Source organism: Mustelus asterias, chromosome 1 (genome assembly GCF_964213995.1).
Source record: "Mustelus asterias chromosome 1, sMusAst1.hap1.1, whole genome shotgun sequence".
In the NCBI taxonomy this organism is placed as follows: Eukaryota; Metazoa; Chordata; class Chondrichthyes; order Carcharhiniformes; family Triakidae; genus Mustelus; species Mustelus asterias.
Window position 1 is genome coordinate 164,958,485 of NC_135801.1, and position 23,525 is coordinate 164,982,009.

Sequence of the window (23,525 nt, forward strand, 5' to 3'; positions counted from 1 at the left end):
CTCGTCTACTGAGGTAGTTTGGGCTGAGGTAGTTTGGGCTGAGGTTAGAAACAGGAAAGGAGAGGTCACCCTGTTGGGAGTTTTTTTTAATAGACATCCGAAAAGTTCCAGAGATGTAAAGGAAAGGATTGCAAAGATGATTCTGGATAGGAGCGAAAGTAACAGGGTAGTTGTACTGGGGGACTTTAACTTTGCAAATATTGACTGGAAAAGCGATAGTTCGAGTACTTTAGATGGGTCGGTATTTGTCCAATGTGTGCAGGAAGGCTTCCTGACACAGTATGTTGATAGACCAACAAGAAGCGAGGCCACATTGGATTTGGTACTGGGTAATGAACCAGGCCGGGTGTTAGATTTGGAGGCAAGTGAGCACTTTGGTGACAGTGACCACAATTCGATTACATTTACCTTAGCAATGGAAAAGGATAGGTATATACCAAAGGGCAAGAGTTATAGCTGGGGGAAAGGAAATTATGATGCGATTAGGCGAGATTTAGCTGGCATAGGTTGGGGAAGGAAACTGCAGGGAATGGGCACAATTGTAATGTGGAGCTTGTTCAAGGAACAGCTACTACGCGTCCTTGATAAATATGTACCTGTCAGGCAGGGAGGAAGCAGACGTGTGAGGGAACCGTGGTTTACTAAGGAGGTTGAGTCTCTTGTGAAGAGGAAGAAGGAGACTTATGTTAAGATGAGATGTGAAGGCTCAGTTCGGGCACTTGAAAGTTACAAGTTAGCCAGGAAGGACCTAAAGAAAGAGTTAAGAGCCAGGAGGGAACATGAGAAGTCTTTGGCAGGTAGGATCAAGGAAAACCCTAAAGCTTTCTATAGGTATGTCAGGAGTAAAAGAATGACTAGGGTAAGATTAGGGCCAGTCAAGGACAGTAGTGGGAAGTTGTGCGTGGAGTCTGAAGAGATAGGAGAGGCACTAAATGAATATTTTTTGTCGGTATTCACACTGGAGAGGGACAGTGTTGTCGAGGGGAGTACTGAGATGCAGGCTGTTGGACTGGATGGGATTGATGTTCATAAGGAGGAGGTGTTAGCAATTCTGGAAAGGGTAAAAATAGATAAGTCCTCTGGGCTGGATGGGATTTATCCTAGGATTCTCTGGGAGGCTAGAGAGGAGATTGCAGAGCCTTTGGCTTTGATCTTTGTGTCGTCATTGTCTACAGGAACGGTGCCAGAAGACTGGAGGATAGCAAATGTTGTCCCCTTGTTCAAGAAGGGGAGTAGGGACAACCCTGGTAATTATAGACCAGTGAGCCTTACTTCTGGAAAGGATTATAAGAGATAGGATTTATAATCACCTAGAAAGGAATAATTTGATTAGGGATAGTCAGCACGGTTTTGTGAAGGATAGGTCGTGCCTCACAAACCTTATGGAGTTCTTTGAGAAGGTGACCAAAGAGGTGGATGAGGGTAAAGCGGTTGATGTGGTGTATATGGATTTCAGCAAAGCGTTTGATAAGGTTGCCCATGGTAAGCTTTTGCAGAAAATACGGACACATGGGATTGAGGATGATTTAGTGGTTTGGATCAGGAATTGGATAGCTGTAAGAAAACAGAGGGTGGTGGTTGATGGGAAATATTCATCCTGGAGTTCAGTTACTAGTGGTGTACCGCAAGGATCCGTTTTGGGGCCACTGCTGTTTGTCATTTTTATTAATGACTTGGATGAGGGCGTGGAAGGATGGATTAGTAAATTTGCAGATGACACTAAAGTCGGTGGAGTTGTAGACAGTGCGGAGGGAAGTGGCAGGTTACAGAGGGACATAGATAAGCTGCAGAGCTGGGCTGAGGGGTGGCAAATGGAGTTTAATGCGGAAAAGTGTGAGGTGATTCACCTTGGAAGGAGTAACAGGAATACAGAGTACTGGGCTAATGGTAAGATACTTGGTAGTGTGGATGAACAGAGGGATCTGGGTGTCCATGTGCATAGATCCCTGAAAGTTGGCACCCAGGTTGATAGGGTTGTTAAGAAGGCGTACGGTGTGTTAGCTTTTATTGGTAGAGGGATTGAGTTTCGGAGCCAGGAGGTCATGCTGCAACTGTACAAAACTCTGGTGCGGCCGCACTTGCGTACAGTTCTGGTCGCCGTATTATAGGAAAGATGTGGAAGTGTTGGAAAGGGTGCAGAGGAGATTTACCAGGATGTTGCCTGGTATGGTGGGAAAATCGTATGAGGAAAGGCTGAGGGGCTTGAGGTTGTTTTCGTTAGAGAGAAGAAGGTTAAGAGGTGACTTAATAGAGGCATACAAGATGATCAGAGGATTAGATAGGGTGGATAGTGAGAGCCTTTTTCCTCGGATGGTGATGGCTAGCACAAGGGGACATAGCTTTAAATTGAGGGGTGAGAGATATAGGACAGATGTTAGAGGTAGGTTCTTTACTCAGAGAGTAATAAGGGCGTGGAATGCCCTGCCTGCAGCAGTAGTGGACTCGTCAACGTTAAGAGCATTCAAATGGTTATTGGATAAACATATGGATAATATTGGAATAGTGCAGATTAGAGGGGCTTTAGATTGGTTCCACTGGTCGGCGCAACATTGAGGGCCGAAGGACCTGTACTGCGCTGTAATGTTCTATGTTCTATAAGTCTCGACAGTCAGAAAGTAGGCTTACTAACTTGGATACAACTGCTTCCATAAACTCATCAAGAAGTTCGTCGTATTGGTGTGAACGGTCTCTCTTCTGGTAAAGACCCATATAAAAGGGGTCTTTCAATAGCATCTACAAAAAGAAAAAATACCATTTTGAAAAACTAAAAAGAAACACTCCTAAGCAAGTTTTATACTTTATGGAGCTCCAATGGCACGTGGTCTTTAAAAATGTAAGTATTTAAACCCTAACAAACATTACTCCCACTCAGAACAAACTGAGAAATGCCATCCTCTGCAAACAGAATTCAGTCCCCATTTCCCACAGCTTAGATTATGAAACAGAATGCCAATGAGACAGAGCAAGAGAGGCACATGCACAATATGAAACAAAGAAAGAGATATACTCATGAAGACATAAATACATACCCACATAGAATTTTATCATACTGTTTTCCAGAGAGGTTATATATTTGAAAGAAATGAAACAGATCCCAGTTGACATCAAGGTTAACAGGCTTAGTGGTCAAAAGAAGCCCATGTGTGTATCAACCATAGGAGTTACGCCTGTTATATTGAAACTGTTTGTGATGACCATATATTCAAACATTTCCACCAGTTTATTAGTAGCAACTTAATTAGAAAAAGAATGTGCATTTTTGACACCAAACCAATCGAGCAGAAACACAGGAGCAAAGCAACAATAAAATGCATCATGACTCACTAACAAAGCTGAAAAGAACTCAAATACTGCAGCACAGTAGTAAATTAAAAGTACTGGCTACAATTGAATCAATAAATTAAAAATGGCAGACACAAGCAAGCTAAATTGCAAAGTGAACAAGTGAACTAATACAGACACAAGTGGACATCAAAATCAATAAGCTCCCAATTTCGCCATCGCACCATTTTGTCCTTATAAATGCTGATCAACTTTCATCTTTTATTGGCAGCAGCATAACAGCAGCATAACAGCTGCTGCTCCCAAACATCCGACGGCCTGAATGGTCTCTGGTCCCACTGGCGAGGCCATCATGTCTGGTCCCCATTGGTGGGGATCTCAACCGGCGAAGGGGGTTAAGGTAACTGAGCCCTGACAATAGCATCTGGGGCTCATTAATGACATGTTAATCATGTCATTAATATTGAAATCAAAGGGTGCAAAGCTGATTTCACCTGCAAAACATGTTTCTTCAAATGCAGATAATGAAAATATAACAAAACCTACTCCAACTTATCAAAGAAAGGGTTTAATAAAGAAACACCATTACTCCAAACTTGGGGCCTCGCCCTGGGCCACTCCAAGCTCCCCACAATTCTACACAGGTTCTTATTTATAGTGAATCAGCTAGTCAGCTGACTATTACATCATTCTGTAATTGGTTCCATGGTTTACTGGGTCAGCTGACCCTCATCTTGTTACCACTGGTTACATTACATCCAATACAAAGTTGTCACCGGTTACATTCTAACAAAACAGTGCCAGCAAGATGGCGAGAGGCATGAAACTGGGCGTGAACTTGATTTTTCACCTCTTGCCCTATCTTTCCGGCTTGTCACGCCGGTTGACCAGCATGGTGAACCAGTAAGATCACACCCACCATCTTTCATTTTTTCCCTACCTTTTTTCTCTTTTAACACCCAACAACAAAAAGAAGCCGGAGCGAGGAGACTTCTTGTGAGCTGCCCCAGCATACCCTCTAATTCTATGCATTTAAAACTGTACTTTTTCTCCACACCCTAGCTATGTCTGTAACACTATATCCTGCATCCTTTCCTTCTCCCCTATGTATTCTATGAAGGATACATTTTGTCTGTATAGCGTGCAAGAAACAATACTTTTCACTGTATCACAATAGATGTGACAATAAACTCATTCCATTACCAGCCCTGTTTTTTTGGGGGGGCGGGGGGGAAGATGGTGTTTCATGGGCCCGGATGGAATGCATCGCAGGGTACTGAAAGAAATGTCAGAGATAATAGTGGATGCGTTAGTGGTTATTTATCAAAATTCACTGGACTCTGGGGTAGTGCCAGCTGATTGGAAAACGGCTACTGTTATGCTGCTGTTTAAAAAAGTAGACAAAAGGTGGGTAACTACAGGCCAGTTAGCTTAACGTCTGTAGTTGGGAAAATGCTGGAATCCATCATTAAAGAAGAAATAGCAGGCCATCTGGATAAGAATGGTTCGATCAAGCAGATGCAGCATGGATTCATGAGAGGAAAGTCGTGTTTGACGAACTTACTGGATTTTTATGAAGATGTGACTAGTGCGGTCGACGGAGGGGAACCAGTAGATGTGGTGTTTTTGGATTTCCAAAAGGCATTCGATAAGGTGCCTCACAAAAGGTTGCTGCAGAAGATTGGGGCACACGGAGTTGGGGGTAGGGTGTTAGCGTGGATTGGGGATTGGCTATCCAACAGGAAGCAGAGAGTTGGAATAAATGGTGCTTTTCTGGTTGGCAGATGGTGACTAGTGGTGTGCCGCAGGGATCGGTGCTGGGGCCTCAACTGTTTACTATTTACATAGATGATCTGGAGGAGGGGACTGAGCGTAGGGTAACAAAGTTTGCTGACGACACAAAGATAAGTGGGAAAGTGAATTGCGTGGAGGAAGCGGAAGGTCTGCAGAGAGATTTGAATAGGCTGAGTGAGTGGACGAGGATCTGGCAGATGGAGTATAACGTTGGCAAATGCGAGGTTATTCACTTTGGAAGAAATAATAGCAAATTGGATTATTTAAATGGAAAAAAATTACAACATGCTACTGTGCAAACGGACCTGGTGGTCCTTGTGCATGAGTCGCAAAAACTCAGTCTGCAAGTACAACAGGTGATCAAGAAGGCAAATGGGATGTTGGCATTTATCGCGAGGGGGATAGAATATAAAAGCAGAGAAGTCTTGCTGCATCTGTACAAGGCATTGGTGAGGCCGCAGCTGGAATACTGTGTGCAGATTTGGTCCCCTTACTTGTGAAAGGATATATTGGCCTTGGAGGGAGTGCAGAGAAGGTTCACCAGGTTGATACTGGAGATGAGGGGTGTAGATTATGAGGAGAGATTAAGTAGATTAGGTTTGTACTCGTCGGAGTTTAGAAGGCTGAGGGGTGATCTTATAGAGGCATATAAGATAACGAAGGGGCTGGATAGGGTAAAAGTGGAGAGATTCTTTCCACTTAGAAAGGAAACCAGAACTAGAGGACACAGCCTCAAAATAAAAGGGGGGTCAGTTTAGGACAGAGTTGAGCAGGAACTTCTTCTCGGAGGGTGGTGAATCTCTGGAATTATCTGCCCACTGAGGTGGTGGAGGCTACCTCGTTGAATATGTTTAAGTCACGGATAGATGGATTTCTGATCGGTAAGTGAATTAAGGGTTATGGGGAGCAGGCGGGTAAATGGAACTGATTCACTTCAGATCAGCCATGATCTTATTGAATGGCGGGACAGGCTCGAGGGGCTAGATGGCCTACTCCTGCTCCTATTTCTTATGTTCTTACGCTCAAAGTACTTTAGATAAGTAAATATAATTAACAGGAAAATGCATATGGGAAAGGGCCCAAAGTGCAAGACTAACTGGATAGCTCTTTCAAAGAACCAACACAGACACCAAGCTGAACTGCCTCCTTTTTCTTGTTTGATTTTGTGACTAGTAAAGTGTTTAACAGGACTTGAAGGATCATTATGCAATGTAAAGGAATCCAAGATCAGCAATGTTCGGATTGAACGGCGGAGCTGGGTCAATGAGCCATGTAATCTGCTCTTGCTACTAATTCTTGTACTCTTGTAAAGACAATCTGAACTGTAAAGATTTAAAAAATAGAAAACTTGAATATTAATGCATCTTTGTTCTGAAACCATCCCCTTTGAAGTCTTATAACAACAACAGCATGGAAGTCAATCACATGATTTCAAACAATGAAAGAAATCAGATAAGATTTCGGTAGGCTAGTAGGCTATTATTTCAATTTGCTTATAAAAACGTTGAATAAAGTAAACCATCTAATGGACAAATAAACATTTTAAATGCATTTTAAGGATTATCCAAGGGAGGAGACGGCCTAATGATATTATTACTAGTCTATTAATGCAGAAACTCAGCAATTCCCTGGGGACACGGGTTCAAATCCCACCATCGCAGATGGTGAAATTTGAATTCAATTAAAAATAAAATCTGGAATTAAGAACCTAACGGGGACCATGAAACCACTGTCAATTGTCAGAATAACCCATCTGGTTTACTCATGTCCTGTAGGGAAGGAAATTGGCAGTCCTTACCTGGTCTGGCCTACATGTGATTCCAGAGCCACAACAATATGGCTGACTCTCAACCGCACTCGGGCAACTGGAGATGTGCAATAAATGCTGGCCAGTCAGCGATGCCCATGTCCCATGAAAGAATTAAAAAGAAATCAGTGGAACAATTTTTTTTCATTCTTTCATGGAATGTGGGAGTCATTAGCTAGACCACCATTTGTTGCCCATTCCTGATCCCTTGAACTCAGTGGCTTCCTAGGGCACAGACGGCAGATAGAGTCAACTACATTGCTGTGGATCTGGAGTCAAAGCCGAACCAATATAGGATAGCAGATTTCCCTCAATCAAAGGACATGAGTGAACCAGATGGATTTTTACAACTGTAACATTAGTGTATCTGTCTCTAGTGTATCTGCTGCCACAGACTTTTGAATGGTCCTATCATATATTTAGCTGATCTTTCTCTTCACCCTATCTGCAACTATAACACTACATTCTGCACCCTCTTTTTTCCTTCTCCCCTATGTACTCTATGAAGAGTATGTTTTGTCTGTACAGTGCGCAAGAACAATACTTCTCATTGTATCCCAATATGTGACAATAATAAATCAAATAAAACAATCGATGATAGTTGTCATAGTCACCATTACTAGCTTTATTAATTGAATTTAAATTCCACAAGCTGCCATTGTGGGATTTGAACCCATGTCCACAGAACATTCGCCTGACCCTCTGGATACTAATCAGTGGCCTCATCTCTCCCATTGATTTACAAGAAAGTGAAAAGATAACTGAAAATATATTGCACAATATTCAGAATAAATGATATAAACACAACAAAAAAAAATTAGTTTGAAGAAGATATCACCCATCAGATCTTGGGCTGATGGCTCAAGCTAGTGACTTAAAAACATGAAAGCTTAATCCCTCCCAACACACACACACCTATCATTTTGGGTTGAAAACCTGTATTTAATAAAAATCCAAAGTATTTTTAAATAGGGTGGATATGCTTAAAATTTGATTATCCCATTAATGCAGAGTTGGATTAGTTCATGCAATTACCTCATTGTCAGTACCCACATCGATACAAACAGGAAGGCACGTATGGGGATCAATTCCAGCACATGTTGTATATAGGCACAGCTTTCCCACAGGTATTCCCATCCCATAAACCCCCAGATCTCCAAGTCCCAAGATTCGTTCTCCATCTGTTACAACTACAGCCTAAAATGAGAAATAAAATTATGATGAGTTACTAATCTAACAAGCCATTCAACATGCTTTAAAATCAAAGTATTCTCACATTTAAAAAACTATATTACTATGTGAGCTGAAACTATTTCATCTTCCCTATTTTTGTGTACCTGTAGTGCATTTACTAAAATAAATCAGGTTAAACATTCCAAGTGCACTTGAGGCAAAAGTACTTAGCTATTCTACAAGAATGTAGCACTTGGATTAACAGTAACGAAAGAATTTAAACAAATTATCCAATTCTCTTCCCATTGCACAGATTAGAAAATTTAAGATACATTTACATAAGAACACAAGAACTAGGAGCAGGAGTAGGCCATCTGGCCCCTCGAGCCTGCTCCGCCATTCAATAAGATCATGGCTGATCTTTTTGTGGACTCAGCTCCACTTACCCACCCGTTCACCATAACCTTTAATTCCTTTACTCAAAAATTTATCTATCCTTGCCTTAAAAACATTCAATGAGGTAGCCTCAACTGCTTCACTGGGCAGGGAATTCCACAGATTCACAACCCTTTGTATGAAGAAGTTTCCCCTCAACTCAGTCCTAAATCTGCTTTCCCTTATTTTGAGGCTGTTCTAGTTTCACCCGCCAGTGGAAACAACTTCCCTCCTTCTATCTTATCTATTCCCTTCATGATCTCATATGTTTCTATAAGATCTCCCCTCATTCTTCTGAATTCCAATGAGTACAGCCCCAGTTTACTCAGATTTTAGTTTTCTGAAATTGAGGAATGATTCAAACATCAACAACTCCCAGATCAGATAAGGCAGTAAGACAGAGCAGACTTAACCATTCAGATCATTAGGTCTGCTCCACCATTCAATGATATTATGACTGATCTGATATAATCCTCAAATCCACTTTCCTGTCTTATTCCCATGACCCTCAATTCCCTTATGGATTAAAAATCTGTCTTGAACATACTTAATGACCCAACCTCTGGTAAAGAATTCCAGATTCACCACCCTCAAAAAGGAATTCCTCCTCATCTTAAATGGGTGACCCTTCACTCTGAGATTATGCCATCTAGACCTAGACTATCCCACAAGGGAAACAACCTCTCTGCATCTATCCTGTCAAACTCCCCCAGAATCCTATGTCTCAATAAGGTTGCCTCATTCTTCTAAACTTCAATAAGTACAGGCCCAACATACTCAACTTCTCTTCATAATAAAAAACCCTCCATATCCAAGATCAACCGAGGTGAACCTTCTCTGGACTGCCTCCAATGCCAGTATACCATTCCTTGGATAAGGGGACCAAAACTACTTGCAGTATTCCAGATGTGGTCTAACTCGTGCCTCGTTTAGTTTTAGCAAGATTTGCCAACATACCATTTGCCTTCCCCATGACCCATTGAATTTGTATGTTAGCTTTTTGTGATGTATGCCCCAAATCCCTCTGTGCTGCAGCTTTCTGCAGTCTTTCTCCATTTAAATAATAATCAGCTCCTTTATTCTTCCTACCAAACTGCATTACTTCACATTTTCCTACGTTATATTCCATCTGCCAAGTTTTTGTCCACTCACTTAATCTGTCCATATCCCTTTTGTGTCATCCTCACCACTTGCCTTCACACCTATTTTTGTGGCATCCGCAAACTTGGCAATATTCACTTCCCTCATTCAAATAATTAGTTCATTTATTAGTGTCAGAGGTAGGCTTACATTAGCACTGCAATGAACTTACTGTGAAAATCCCCTAGTCCCACACTCCAACACCTGCTCGGGTACACATTAACATACATTATAAATAATTGTGACCCCAGCACTGATCCCTGTGGCATTCTACTAGTTCCAGGCTGGAATCCTGAAAATGCCCCTCTTATTCCAACTCTATCGTTTATTAGTTAGCCAATCCTCTATCCATGCTAATATACTACCCACAACACCATGGGCTCTTAAGTAGCCCGAGTGGTACCTTATCAAATGCTTCTTGAAAATTCAAGCATATTATATCAAATGGTTGTTCTTTATGTATTGTGCTTGTTACCACCTCAAAGAATTCTAATAAATTTGTCAGGCACAATTTCCTCTTCATGAAGCCATACTGACTCGGCTCGATTATTTTACGTTATTTCTAAATGTTCTGTTATTACATCCTTTATAACATAGCATATAGTGGCAATCACATTCCCCATGGGATCTGAACAGCTCTACCCCTCTCGACTTAAAATCCTCATCTACCACCTCAACTTTGTCCCCAAGATACTGTATCCTTCTCTCATTTCTTTAATTGGTCACTGCACTATGACTTCTCATCCTCTGCATCTTTACCATGGCTCACTCTCCTCTCTCTGCCAAACCCACAACCCTCCAACTTCCTCCATACAAATTATTCTACTCTGATTTACAGCCATCCCTCGATCATGCCAGCTCCCATGGCCTCTCTATTCCTCTGCTTGTTAAGACTAATAGACATTTCTGAATTGTCACCCATATCCCCAAGCTCCCTTCAAGCCATCTGCCCTTGGAAAAGAAACTTAACCTATACGAAGCAGCACCTCAAGAGCCTCAGTACTCAGCAATTTTGCTTTCAGCTGTCCATTAACTACTGTACTTCAACCAGTGCTAGGGGCTTAGACTTGCCAAGAGAGACCTTTCACTATTCTCTGTGCCATTAAGCCCATAATCACTCCCCTACCCCATCCCCAGACTCATTGTTACAGAGCCACCTCTTTTGAGCATCTCCATATCTCCTCTCCAAGTTAATCTTGTCCACGTGATATACTTTCTTCAAGTCCTTATCCTGATATTTAAATACTTCCCTGTCTTAAGGCATGTTTCCCCTCCCCTTCAAAGCATCCCATTCCTCAAAATACTATGTCATCTCCTGACAGCCCAGCTACCCAAGCTCCCCATCACCCACGTCTTGGAAAGCATTGTCATCTTACATACCAATCTCTCCTGCAACTCCTTACACCATTTTGGAAGACACCATCTCGGCCTACTTCCATCAAGGATCTAATCTTGCCATCCCCACCCCTTTCCCTCAGCATCATTTACGACTAGCTTTCACATATTACTATTTCTCTGTCCATCTCTCATGCACTTCACTGCCTCTCTTCTAACAAAGCCTCAAGTTCCTGAATCAGTTGTTAGGAAAATGCAGAAACCCATTACTGAGGATGTGATAACGCAGCACTAAAAACAATCATGATTAGGCAGAGTCAATATGGCTTTGCCCTCTGAAAGGGCAAATTGATTAGACATTTTTGAGAATAAAACCAATTGGGCTGATAAAGAGGAATGAGGAAGGAGTAGATGAAGCTTATTTGGACTTTCAAAATACATTTGATAAGGTACCAGATAGCAAGTGATGGGACAAGATGGGTTTGGAAGGGAGAGTTACATATGAGTAATGACAGAGTTGGTGAAATGACAGAAAATAGAAATTAGGAATAAACAAGTCATTTTCAGATTGAAGGATATTGCAAGGATCAGAGCAAGGGCACATCTATTTACAATCTATAGGAATGACTAGCATGAGGGGACCAAATCATAGAATCCTTACAGTGCAGAAGGAGACCATTCGGCCCAGCAAGTCTGCACTGACCACAATCACACTAAAGCCCTTTCCCCATAACCCCATGAATTTACCCTAGCTAGCCCCCCTGACACAAAGGGGCAATTTAGCATGGCTAATCCACCTAACCCACACATCTTTGGACTGTGGGAGGAAACCTGAGCACCTGGAGGAAACCCACACAGACCCGGGGAGAATGTGCAAACTCCATTCAGACAGCCCAATCCGGGAATCAAACCCGGGTCCCTGGCACTGCGGCAGCATTGCGAACCACTGTGCCACCCATATATATCTAGGTGCACTAATGATACTGATAGATTAAGTGAGTGGTCACAACAGCGGAGATGAGGAGAAATTACTTCATTCACCCAGAGGTTTGTGAATATTTGCAATTCTCTACCACGGGGGCTATGAATGTTCAGCCACCAAGTATAAGGGGCAGCACAGTGGTTAGCACTGCTGCTTAGGCCTAAAAGGTCGGGATATGTTCGGCACAACTTGTGGGGCCGAAGGGCCTGTTTTGTGCTCTAGTTTTCTATGTTTCTATGTTTAACAGTACCAGGGACCCAGGTTCAATTCCCAGCTTGGGTGACTGTGTGGAGTTTGCACATTCTCCACATATCTATATGGGTTTCCTTCAGGCGCTCCGGTTTCCTCCCATAGTCCAAAGATGTGCAGGTTAGGTGGATTGGCCATGCTAAATTCTCTGTGTACTTGAACAGGTGCTGGAGTGTGGCGACTAGTGGATTTTCACAGTAACTTCATTGCTTACATTAATGTAAGCATACTTGTGACACAAATAAATAAAATATTCAGTCTGAAGTTGATAGATGCTTGGACTCCAAGGGAATCATCGGATATGGGGATTAGGTGGGAAAGTAGCACAGCCATTTCATCTACTCCTGCTGGTTAAACTCTTGTATTCCTCCAGATTAACACTGGGAAGAACAAAAGCCCTCGAGCCCTGCCACTGACTCCATTCTCTGCCAAATTGAAGAACCTAATCCTTTTTTACCTTCCCCTATCATACTATGATATTTTTCATGGGTAACCCTCAACTTGCAAACTCTGTGCTGATTGTATCAAAATCAGCTTGGGCAAGACGAGAAAAGTTTATCCTTGTTAGAACATGAACTGCGGCCAACATTTCTGGATTTAAATGTCCTCATTTATGTAACTCCATAACAATTTAGATTTATTCAGAAGGTCACCATTAATGCTGCCGAAAAAGAGTTTGAAGTACTGGGGAACCAGGAAGGAAAAAGGGACTGGAAGCAATTCTGGAGTTTAGGTAGCACAGGCTAATATTTATGGAAACATCCAATTCTCTCAACTGGGTTAACTGCCCAATAATGAACTTCAACTGATCTCATGTAGAAATGTTACCATATTGCGTAAAATCAAAATGCACCAGGCTCAATACCAACTCTATTCTTAAAATGCACAATTTATACTTTACCTTTACATCCGAATCTGGCCAGTTGTCAATAATCGATCTAATATGACCTTTGTCCAAGATGGAAATAAATAAACCTCTGTTGCAATGCAAAAGAAAAATGAACATATTTTGGTCACTTAATATCTACAATTGTGCTAATTCCACATTATTGGAATTTAATCAAAAGTCGCCACATTTTATTTCTCACTCAAGTACTTAATATAGTTTAAACATTGGAATAGACTCAGCTTTATTAGCCAACAAGTATGCATTTCAATGCACCAAAAAATCTAAAGTTAAAGTTTATTTTATTAGCCACAAGTAAGACTGACATTCACACTGCAATGAAGTTACTGTGAAATTCCCCCATTCGCCTGTTCAATGCACCTAACCAGCACATCTTTCAGACTGTGGGAGGAAACCAGAGCACCCAGAGGAAAACCACACAGACACGGCGAGAACGTGCAAATTCCACACAGACAGTGACCCAAGCCAGGAATCGAATCTGGGTCCCTGACGCTGTGAGGCAGCAGTGCTAACCACTGTGCTTCTTATATCCATATCTTCAAATTATTCATAGTGCAGACTAACAGGGAACAGTTTTGGTTTCTCTTGCAATAAATGTTGGCATAACCAGAAACACCCACATCCCATAAAAAAATAAGATGCAATTCTTATAAATTTACACTGAAAGAATGGGTCTTGGAGGGAGTAAAATGCAGTGCCCAGAATAGCTCAGCACTCTGCTTGTGGTCCAACCAGGTCTTTGTATAGCTGAGGCATGACATCTACCCTCTTGCATTCTCATCCTCCAGATGATTTCTAGATTTTGACCATTTACAAGTATCTGCCCTATCCTTTTTATGTCTAAAGTGGATGACCTCATATTTACCTACATTGAAATGCATTTGCCTCAGCTTAGCCCGCTCAATTTAATAGCTCTCTGTAATTTTATGCCTCCAGTTCCACAACCTCTTACCTTTCATCATCTACAAATTTAATTCATTATTATTCATATTCAAATGTAGCTGTGCACCTTTGGAGTGAGCAGGGCAATATGGAGAAATGAAGGTTATCCAACTTGGTGGAAAAAACAGAAGAGCAGAATATTATTTAAATAGAGGCAAACTGCAGAATGCTGGGTTAGAGGGATATGGAAGTTTACCTACATGAGTCACAAAAACATTAGCATGCAGATACCCTGTATAGCAAGTAATTAGGAAGTCATACACAATATTGGCCTACACAGCAAGGGACATGGGAGTACAAAAGTTTTGCTACAACTGTATGGGGCATAGGTGAGACCACACCCAGTTTTGCTGTTCTTACATCGGAGGCAGTTCAGAGAGGATTCACTCAGTTGATTGCTGGGATGCAGGGCCTGTCTTGGGAGGAAAGGTTAAGTAAGTTGGGTCTTTTCTCATTAAAGAATAAAAAGGTGATCTTATTGAAATATACAGGATTCTGAGAGGGCTCGACAGGATAGATGTTAAGAGCATTTCCCTCATGGGGAAGATTGAGAACTAGAAGGCAGTTTCAGAATAAGGGGTCTCCCATTTAAGGCAGGCATGAGGAGGAATTTCTTCCCGCAGAGGATCATTAATTATTGGAATTCCCTACCCCAGAAAGCAATAGAGACCAGGCCATTGAACATATTCCTGACTGAGCTAGGACAGAAATTTGATCGACACGGCTAGATCAAAAGGAGTCAAGGGTAATGGGGAGCCGACAGAAAAGGGGAGCTAAGGCCACAACTTTATTGAACGGAGGAGCAGGCTCGAGTTGCAAAAGTCCTACTCTTATGAGTGGTATCAGGAGTCAGTATTATAATAGTTAGTTACATTCTCACGGCTATTTTAATTTTTGATCAAACCACTGGTTTGCTGGAAAAAAAACTCAGCAGGTTCGGCAGTATCCGTGTAGATCAGAAACAGAGTTAACATTCAGACACATGTCCTTTCATCAGAACTGAGAAAAGCTAGAGGTTTTGAGCAAGAGGTAGGTGGACAAGTATCATAGAATCCCTACAGTGCAAAGAAAGGCCACCTTGCCCATTAAGTTTGCACCTACTCTCCAAAAGTGCAATCCACCCAAAGCTCTCCCTTCCACCCTATCCCTGTAACCCCACACAAACTTACTATGGCCAATCCACCTAACTGACACATATTTGAACACTAAGAGGCAATGTAGCATGGCCAATTCACCTAACCTGCACATATCAAACAAATGGAAGGGCTGTAATAGGATTCAAGACAGGAAAAAGATGAAGAAAAAGTTAGTCAACCAAGGTTGCTATTAACAAGGATTACCCCTCCTGAGGTGCGCACCTACATATAATTCAACTACTAGATCTATTCTCATAGAATCATAGAAACCCTACAGTGCAGAAGGAGGCCATTCGGCCCATCGAGTCTGCACCGACCACAATTCCACCCAGGCCCTACCCCCACATATTTACCCACTAATCCCTCTAACCTACGCATCTCAGGACTCTAAGGGGCAATTTTTAACCTGGCTAATCAACCTAACCTGCACATCTTTGGACTGTGGGAGGAAACCGGAGCACCCAGAGGAAACCCATGCAGACACGAGGAGAATGTGCAAACTCCACACAGACAGTGACCCAAGCCGGGAATCGAACCCAGGTCCCTAGAGCTGTGAAGCAGCAGTGCTAACCACTGTGCTACCGTACCGCCCCTGTTACTCATTATCATGGGATGGCACGGTGGCATAGTGCCTAGCACTGCTGCCTCAGTGCCAGGGACTCGGGTTCGATTCCCAGCTTCGGTCACTGCCTGTGTGGAGTCTGCACGTTCTCCCTATACCTGCATGAATTTCCTCCAGGTGCTCTGGTTCCCTCCCACAGTCCGAAAGACGTGCTGGTTAGGTGCATTGGCCGTACTAAATTCGCCCTCAGCGCACCCAAACAGGCGCCGGAGTGTGGAAACTAGAGGATTTTCACAGTAACTTCATTAGTGTTAATATAAGCCTACTTGTGACACTAATTAAAAATAAACAAACTATTAAAACTTTAATCTAGCAATGTCTCTCCTCTTGTGAACATAGAAACATTACTTGAGGAAGAAATCCTGCACGCATTTTAGGAATTTTTTGTATAATGTGGATAAATGTGAGGTTATCTACTTCAGTAGCAATAATAGGAAGGCAGATTATTATTTGAAGGGTGTAAACTGAGAGAGATGGATACTCAGACCTTGGTGTTGTACATCAGTCACTGAAAGCAAGTGTGCAAGTATAGCAGGCAGTAAAGGAGACAAATGGTATGTTGGCCTTCATAGCGAAAGGATGAGTATAGGAATAGGGATGCTTTGCTGCAATTGCAAAGGGTATTGATGAGGCCATACCTGGAATATTGTGGGCAGTTATGGTGTCCTTATCTGAAGGAGGATGTCCTTGCTATAGAGGGAGTGCAGCGAAGGTTTACCAGGCTGATTGCAGGATGGTGGGTTTGTCATATAAGGGGTGACTAAGTCAACTAGGATTATATTTATTGGAGTTTAGAACAATGAAAGGGGATCTCATAGAAACTTATAAAATTCTAACAGGATTAGACAGGGTAGATTCAGGAAGAATGTCCCCAACAGGGGAGTCCAGAACTAGGGGTCATAGTTTGAGGATAACAGGTAAACTCTTTAGGACTGAGGGGAGGAGAAATTTATTCACCCAGAGTGGTGAATCTGTGGAATACACTACCACAGAAAGTAATTGAACATGTGTGATTTCAAGAAGAAATTAGATATAGTTCTTGAGACTAAAGAGATCAAAGGAGATAGGGGAAGGCAGGATTAGGATATGAATAGGATCAAACCATGATCATAATGAATGGCAAAGCAGGTTTGAAGGACCAAATGACCCACTTCTGCTTCTATTTTGTATGTTTCAGTAAATTTAATTCCTATTTCTGTATATACTTTCCTTTTGCCCCAATAATAATTTTCTCTGCAAATCAAAGATCTATAAATTCCATCTACTTTCCAAGTCAGAAACATGGCCTCGAAAAGAATGTATTTTGTAGCACAAGATTATAGAGATACTGATCATGCTTATGACTAGAGCTGCATTCATGTTACAATGTAAAAATAAGAATACACTAAATCCCTCTCCTATTAGCAATAGCCATCAAGATTAAATTCAAAAATTAGGATGCAATACTCTACATGATGCTGTAGAAGTGGTGAAGGGTGAGCTTTTGACTTACCTTGGCCTCCTAAAAATGTGTCCATACCGTAAGCAGGCCAAGCCTACTGTTGGGGTGTAAACAATTGGCAACAATTCTTCAATGTTGTCAAGCAGAATCCTGTAGAATAACTTTTCATTCCTTTCCTGTATTCCCATCACATAAACATATCTGTAAGAGAACAGAATGAATGACAGCAAAATTCTACAAGATCATTGACATGAAGATATTTTTCTTTAGCATTTTGTGGGCCTTAGAATAATTGCAATGAATAAAAAGTAGGCAATTTCAACTTGCTCCATTTCCTCCCTATTTCCCCTAGAAAACAACTATTTGTAAGCTTTGAGTTCAGAATAACTCAAGAGGTTTTTACTAATCAAAGACATCTGCCACTCAACTGACAATCAGGGTCGAAACCAAAACGTGAATAATGACAACCCTACAAATCTGAAGTACACAAACTCCCATAACAAACTATCAGTCTTCACAGTGGAAGACACCAGTAACATGCCAGAACTTCAAGAGAGTCAAGCAGCAGAGATAAATGCAGTGGCCATCACAGAGAAGGTGCTAGGGAAGCTGCAAGGTCTGAAGATGGTTAAATCACCCAGACCGAATAGACTACATCCCAAGGTTCTGAAAGAGTTAGCCAAGGAGGTTGTGGAGGCATTGGTGGTGATCTTTCAGGAATCACTGGAGTCAGGAAAGGTCCCAGAGGACTGGAAAAGGGCTAATGTAACACCCCTGTTTAAGAAGGGAGGGAAGCGGAAGATGGGAAATTATAGGCCAGTTAGCCTGACCTCGGTCATGGGTAAGACCTTGGAGTCTATTATTAAGGATGAAATTGCAGAGTACTTGGAAATGCATGGTAAAATAGGGCGGAGTCAGCACGGCTTTGTCAAAGGGAGGTCATGTCCGACAAATCTGCTAGAATTCTTTGAGGAGGCAACGAAGAAATTAGACAAAGGAGAACCAGTGGACATGATTTATTTGGATTTCTAGAAAGCCTTTGACAAGGTGCCTTACAGGACGCTGCTAAATAAACTGAGAGCCAATGGTGTTAGAGGCAAGGTACTGGCATGGATAGAAGATTGGCTGACAGACAGAAGGCAGAGAGTGGGGATAAGGGGTTCCTTTTCAGGATGGCATCCAGTGACTAGTGGTGTTCCACAAGGGGTCAGTGTTGGGACCACAACTTTTCACTATATACATTAATGATCTGGAAGATGGAACTGAGAGCATGATTGCTAAGTTTGCAGATGATACAAAGATATGTAGAGGGACAGGTAGTGTTGAGAAAGTGGGGAGGCTGCAGAATGACTTGGACAGGCTAGGAGAGTGGGCAAAGAACTGGCAGATGGAATACAATGTAGGAAAGTGTGAGGTTGGGCACTTCGGAAGGAAGAGGAGGCATAGACTATTTTCTAAAATGGGGAAAGGCTTTGAAAATCTGAAGCACAAAGGAACTTGGGAGTCCTGGTTCAGGACTCTCTTCAGGTTAACATGCAAGTTCAGTTGGCAGTTAGGAAGGCAAATTCAATGTTAGCATTCATTTCTAGAGGGCTAGAATACAAAAGCAGGGATATGCTGTTGAAACTGTATAAGGCTCTGATCAGACCTCATTTGGAATATTGTGAGCAGTTTTGGGCTCCATACCCAAGGAAGGATGTGCTGGTCTTGGATGGGGTCCAGAGGAGGTTCACATGAATGATCCCAGGAATGAAGGGTTTGTCATATGAGGAATGGTTGAGGAGTCTGGGCCTATACTCGAGTTTAGAAGGATGAGGGGGGATCTAATTGAAACTTACAGAATACTGAGAGGACTAGATAGAGTGAAAGTGGAGAGGATGTTTCTACTAGTGGGAGAGACTAGAACTCGAGGGAACAACCTCAGAATGAAGGGACGCTCTTTTAAAACTGAGATGAGGAAGAATTTCTTCAGCCAGAGGGTGATGAAGCTATGGAACTTATTGCCATAGAGGGCTGTGGAGGCCAGGTCATTGAGTATTTTTAAAGCAGAGATAAATAGGTTGCTGACCCATAAAGGGGATCAAGTATTACAGGCAGAAGGCAGGAGAATGGGGATGAGAATTATATCAGCAATGATTGAATGGTGGAGCAGAATAACCTAATTCTGCTCCTCTCTCTTATCTTATGGTCTTAAGTTGCAGATTAAGGAATTTTGTCCTTCTATAATTTCCAATGCATTTTAAACTGTAGAGCAAAGGTTTAGGTTTATAAGTCTGGGACTGGAGTATAATAAAACAGCATTGTTTTCATTTACTGTCACTGGGTCAAAATCCTGTAACTCCCTGCCTAACAGCACTGGAGAAGTACTTTCTCCAGGAGTGCAGCAGTTCAAGAAGGTTGTTTACCACAAGGGCAACTAGAGATTGCCCAATAGCTTGTTAATAGTGTGTTGATGTCCATTCAGAAAATCTTTGGTGTTGATTTTGGTACCACAATAAAAGCTGAATGTTCAAATTAAACTAAGCAGGCACAAAAGACATTGGAGTGATGAAACTGGAATTTGGATATGTTTTGCACTGCTCAGATTTTACAGACTCAAGACAAAAAGTGATTTTCAAATTTTTATTAAATTGCAAAAATTACATAAATTCATAAAGGCACTTTTAGAGAACTCCAAAAGAACTCCATTGAGAAGGGTCAAACAGAAAATTGCCCAACAAGCTCAATACACCACAAATATAGTTCAAAAACAGTTCATTCAGCCCAATGCTCTATGTCGGCATTTATGTGCCACGCAAGCTTCCTCCCATCCCACCAGCATACTCTTTTTATTTCTCCCTCATGCCCACAGGCAAGCCCTGGAATGTTAAGGCCAGTACTTAACAACAAAATGCACCTTTTTAGTGATAATATTTTCTTTCTTGCAACGCTCATCAACCACACCAAATAAAGGGAAAAATTAAAATTGTGGAATCTCAACCACAAGTGGTTGTTTTTTTAAAAAATTCCTTACTTTTCTCTCCCAATCCAATCTTTGTTTTCTTCTCCATTTCTCACTGTGTACCTGATTTAAATCTAATTCACCCAGTTTGCTTCTCTGGTATTCTTAGTTCTTTTTCCAATCCTTAAATCTCACTGATTAAGGAGAACTGTTGGTTCTGTGATTTATCAAGATCTCAGATGCCCCATTGCCAGGTCAAACTTCTGGCAAAATGCAGCTTAGAAATTTGACCTGTAAGACGAGAAATAAAGTCTAAAAGGGACTCAGGTCAGGTCAGAAGAGTTAATATTAAAAAAAAGCTAACTTAAAAAGATCCCCATGGAGAAGCATTAAAAATGGCCAATAAAACAGAATTGATTGCACTGCTTATAGAAAAAGAAAAATACTTTAAAATGAAACACTTTCTAAATATTGCTTCACATGGCCACCGGAATGGAGGTTAATATTAACCCATTAGGAACTTCAATATGAAGGCAAAATACTGGGGATGCTAGAATCTGAAACACAAACAGAAAATGCTGAAAAATCCCAGCAGATCTAACAGAATCTGTGGAGGGAGAATAGAGACAATGGCCGGAATTTTACCAGCACGCCTGCCCCGATTCCAGGGGTGGGCGAGGCTCGGAGAACTGCATTCTCCGTTGGCCTCAGGCGGGATCATACGAACCTCGGGCGGACATACCGGTAAAATTCTGCCCAATGTTTGGAGTCTGGATGACCCTTCATCATAGCCCAAAGCTTTGCCAGAAGGGAGATCTGATAATGTATTAAAGTCCCATGGCCTGCACCAAGTAGAGTCAGGTAGATGAACTTATTTTGTAGCGATAAAACAGTGCAAATCTATGCCACAGAACTGCATCCAGCCATATATACTTTGTTCATTTCCACAGAAGTAACTAGTATAAAGTTATACTTCACTGAAAACATATCAATGGATAACAAGTTTATTTCTGCACAACTGTCTTTATTTTATTCTCAAATGTATTCAGTGTACTATTATAGGAGGTAGAAATATTTCCAGCAAAGGTTACCATCTAAAAATAGCTGCTGTTTGGCCGGTACCGATGTTATTTATGCCACCAGAACATTAGATAAATCCGGAAGAACAGCATGCCATCTGCTCACAGCTGGAGCAGCTGCTGCCAACTCTTTTCAACTATCTAAGTCAATGCACAAATCTTCAGCAAGCTATCAATTAATTTCAAGCAAATATTTTTAAACAGGCAAGGCAGGTGCTTGACTTTCTATCCTAAATATAATGGCTTGACTTTCATCCAACTATGATAATACCACAATTGTTCTTAATCTGACATATAACAAGTCATTATTAAAAAATGCACAGTTGTTCATGACTGCTTTCACAGCCACAGGATCTAGCCAATTATCTTCTTTTAGTTCTACTATTCAATGCATAATAAAGGAAACTGCTCTTACTTCATTAGAGGATCATGCACTTTTTCTATGTGGTTCTTAAAGCGCCAGGCTTGAATATCTTGAGTTTCTACTTTAGGAGGTAGAAGACCATGCAGGCCAAGAATCTGTCGTTCCTGCAATGTGAATGCCATGCCCTGGAAAGATTATAATGAAAAATGTCTCAACCATGACAATTAGTATATTGTAAATTGCATACAAGGCTACATTATATACACACTTTGACTTTAGATTCTATGGTAGATACAATAATCATTGCCTGAACATCTGGCACAAATTCATTGCGGTTTAATAAGAACTCGGAGGAGCAGAAAATCAGTTTTAAAAAAAATAAAATCAACACTGAAATTTTCCATCATTTCAACCCTTTTCTCTCAAGAAATACATTGAACCTCAAAAGCCTTTCCTACTAATTTATTCAAAGTACTCCTTTGTTCCTAATATTTAATACAAATTGAAGATTATATTTAACTTTCTCTTATCTTATCGCTTTCACCGATTAATTCATAAAGTCTCCAAAAAAATGTCTTTGCCACAACAAGGTTAAAAGTAGAGATTAAACACTGAATAGTTTTCCACCACAATCATATCAGATATATATCATTGGTTACAATTCAGGCTTGAGATAAGCATTTTTAATTAGGATTGTTGTTTTCCCACATTTATCTAAAATGCATAAGTAGTCTTACTTCAGTTAATTGTGCAATATGGGGTTAAAAAAAAGTGGATCAAATGTGACTTTCCTCCTTTTAGACTTAAAAAAGTTGAATAAAATGAAAAAATATGCTTTGTGCTGCAACAACTCATCATAATATTATCTCTACTTTTTAGATTTGCACCACAGTATGAGAGGGGCTATGTTCAGATCATAGGAATATTTCACTACATTAGGTCTATCAGTAATTTCACAGCAGATGAAACATTTTGCCTATCTTCTTGCCCAGGAAGCCATAAAAATAAGCTGGGAGATTTCATGGAACACATTTTCTAGAAAGAGGATACAGTCCTACTTCAAATAACATGCAAGTTATTTCTGCACATGGTTAATAACTAGAAGTTATAATCCAACATTAGCATGAATGAAAAAAAAAAGGAAATTAAAAATATTGAGGGCTATTAGGACACAAAACTCTTCATCGGATACTGATGAAAGTAGAATGCATGATGTCTTAAAATGAAAGGTAAACAGGAGAGGAATGGAATTAAACCCTTCAGGAAATTTAGCATCGGCACCATGGAATACATGGCCTAATGTGCTGCAAAATTTGTGATTTTGCAGGGTCAGTGGATGTCCAGAACAGACTGCAATCTCTTGTGCATTGTCCCTCCCACTGTCAACCATACATTCAGATATCCAAAATCTGGTCACTGAAATTCCTTCCCCAAACCCTACCAGCTCTCTACCATCATCTGCCCCTTTAAAACCTTCCTCAAAATCCACTTCTTAGACAAAGCTTTTGTTCAGTCTTCCTTAGGCATCAGTTTATTCCTCCATTCCAGAGGTGCATCTTCAAATTTATTACTGGGTGCTAAATAAATGCAAGTAGTTGATGCAGCAAAACAGCACCTTTTTTTCTTAGATGTACATGTAGTAGTACAGGCAATGGCAAAATGAGAAACCTTTACAACCTCTAATGAATTTTCTTGTCACTATGCAAATTTACACCTGGAAGGGTGTGGTGAGAGAACAAAAGCAAACATTCTGATGGAAGGCCATTGATTTGAAGTATTGATACTGCCTAATCTGTTGTGTAGATTAAATACTAGTAGCATTTTCTGTTCCTTTCATTCTAGTATGTACAATACAGAAAAAAAATGCATATTTCTGGTCATTAGGTACAGGAAATT

At 41.1% G+C, this 23,525-nt stretch overlaps 1 protein-coding gene across 1 annotated transcript in view; it reads right to left on the minus strand.

Annotated features, from left to right (window-relative positions):
• me2 (malic enzyme 2, NAD(+)-dependent, mitochondrial) overlaps positions 1-23,525 on the minus strand; it is a 103,354-nt gene that overhangs the window by 64,661 nt on the left and 15,168 nt on the right. The window contains exons 4-8 of the mRNA XM_078222343.1: positions 21,681-21,814; positions 17,297-17,446; positions 13,099-13,174; positions 7,919-8,080; positions 2,630-2,733 (exon numbers count right to left, since the gene is read on the minus strand). Of these exons, the coding sequence (XP_078078469.1) occupies positions 2,630-2,733; positions 7,919-8,080; positions 13,099-13,174; positions 17,297-17,446; positions 21,681-21,814 (626 nt within the window). The remainder of the gene's footprint in view (positions 1-2,629; positions 2,734-7,918; positions 8,081-13,098; positions 13,175-17,296; positions 17,447-21,680; positions 21,815-23,525) is intronic.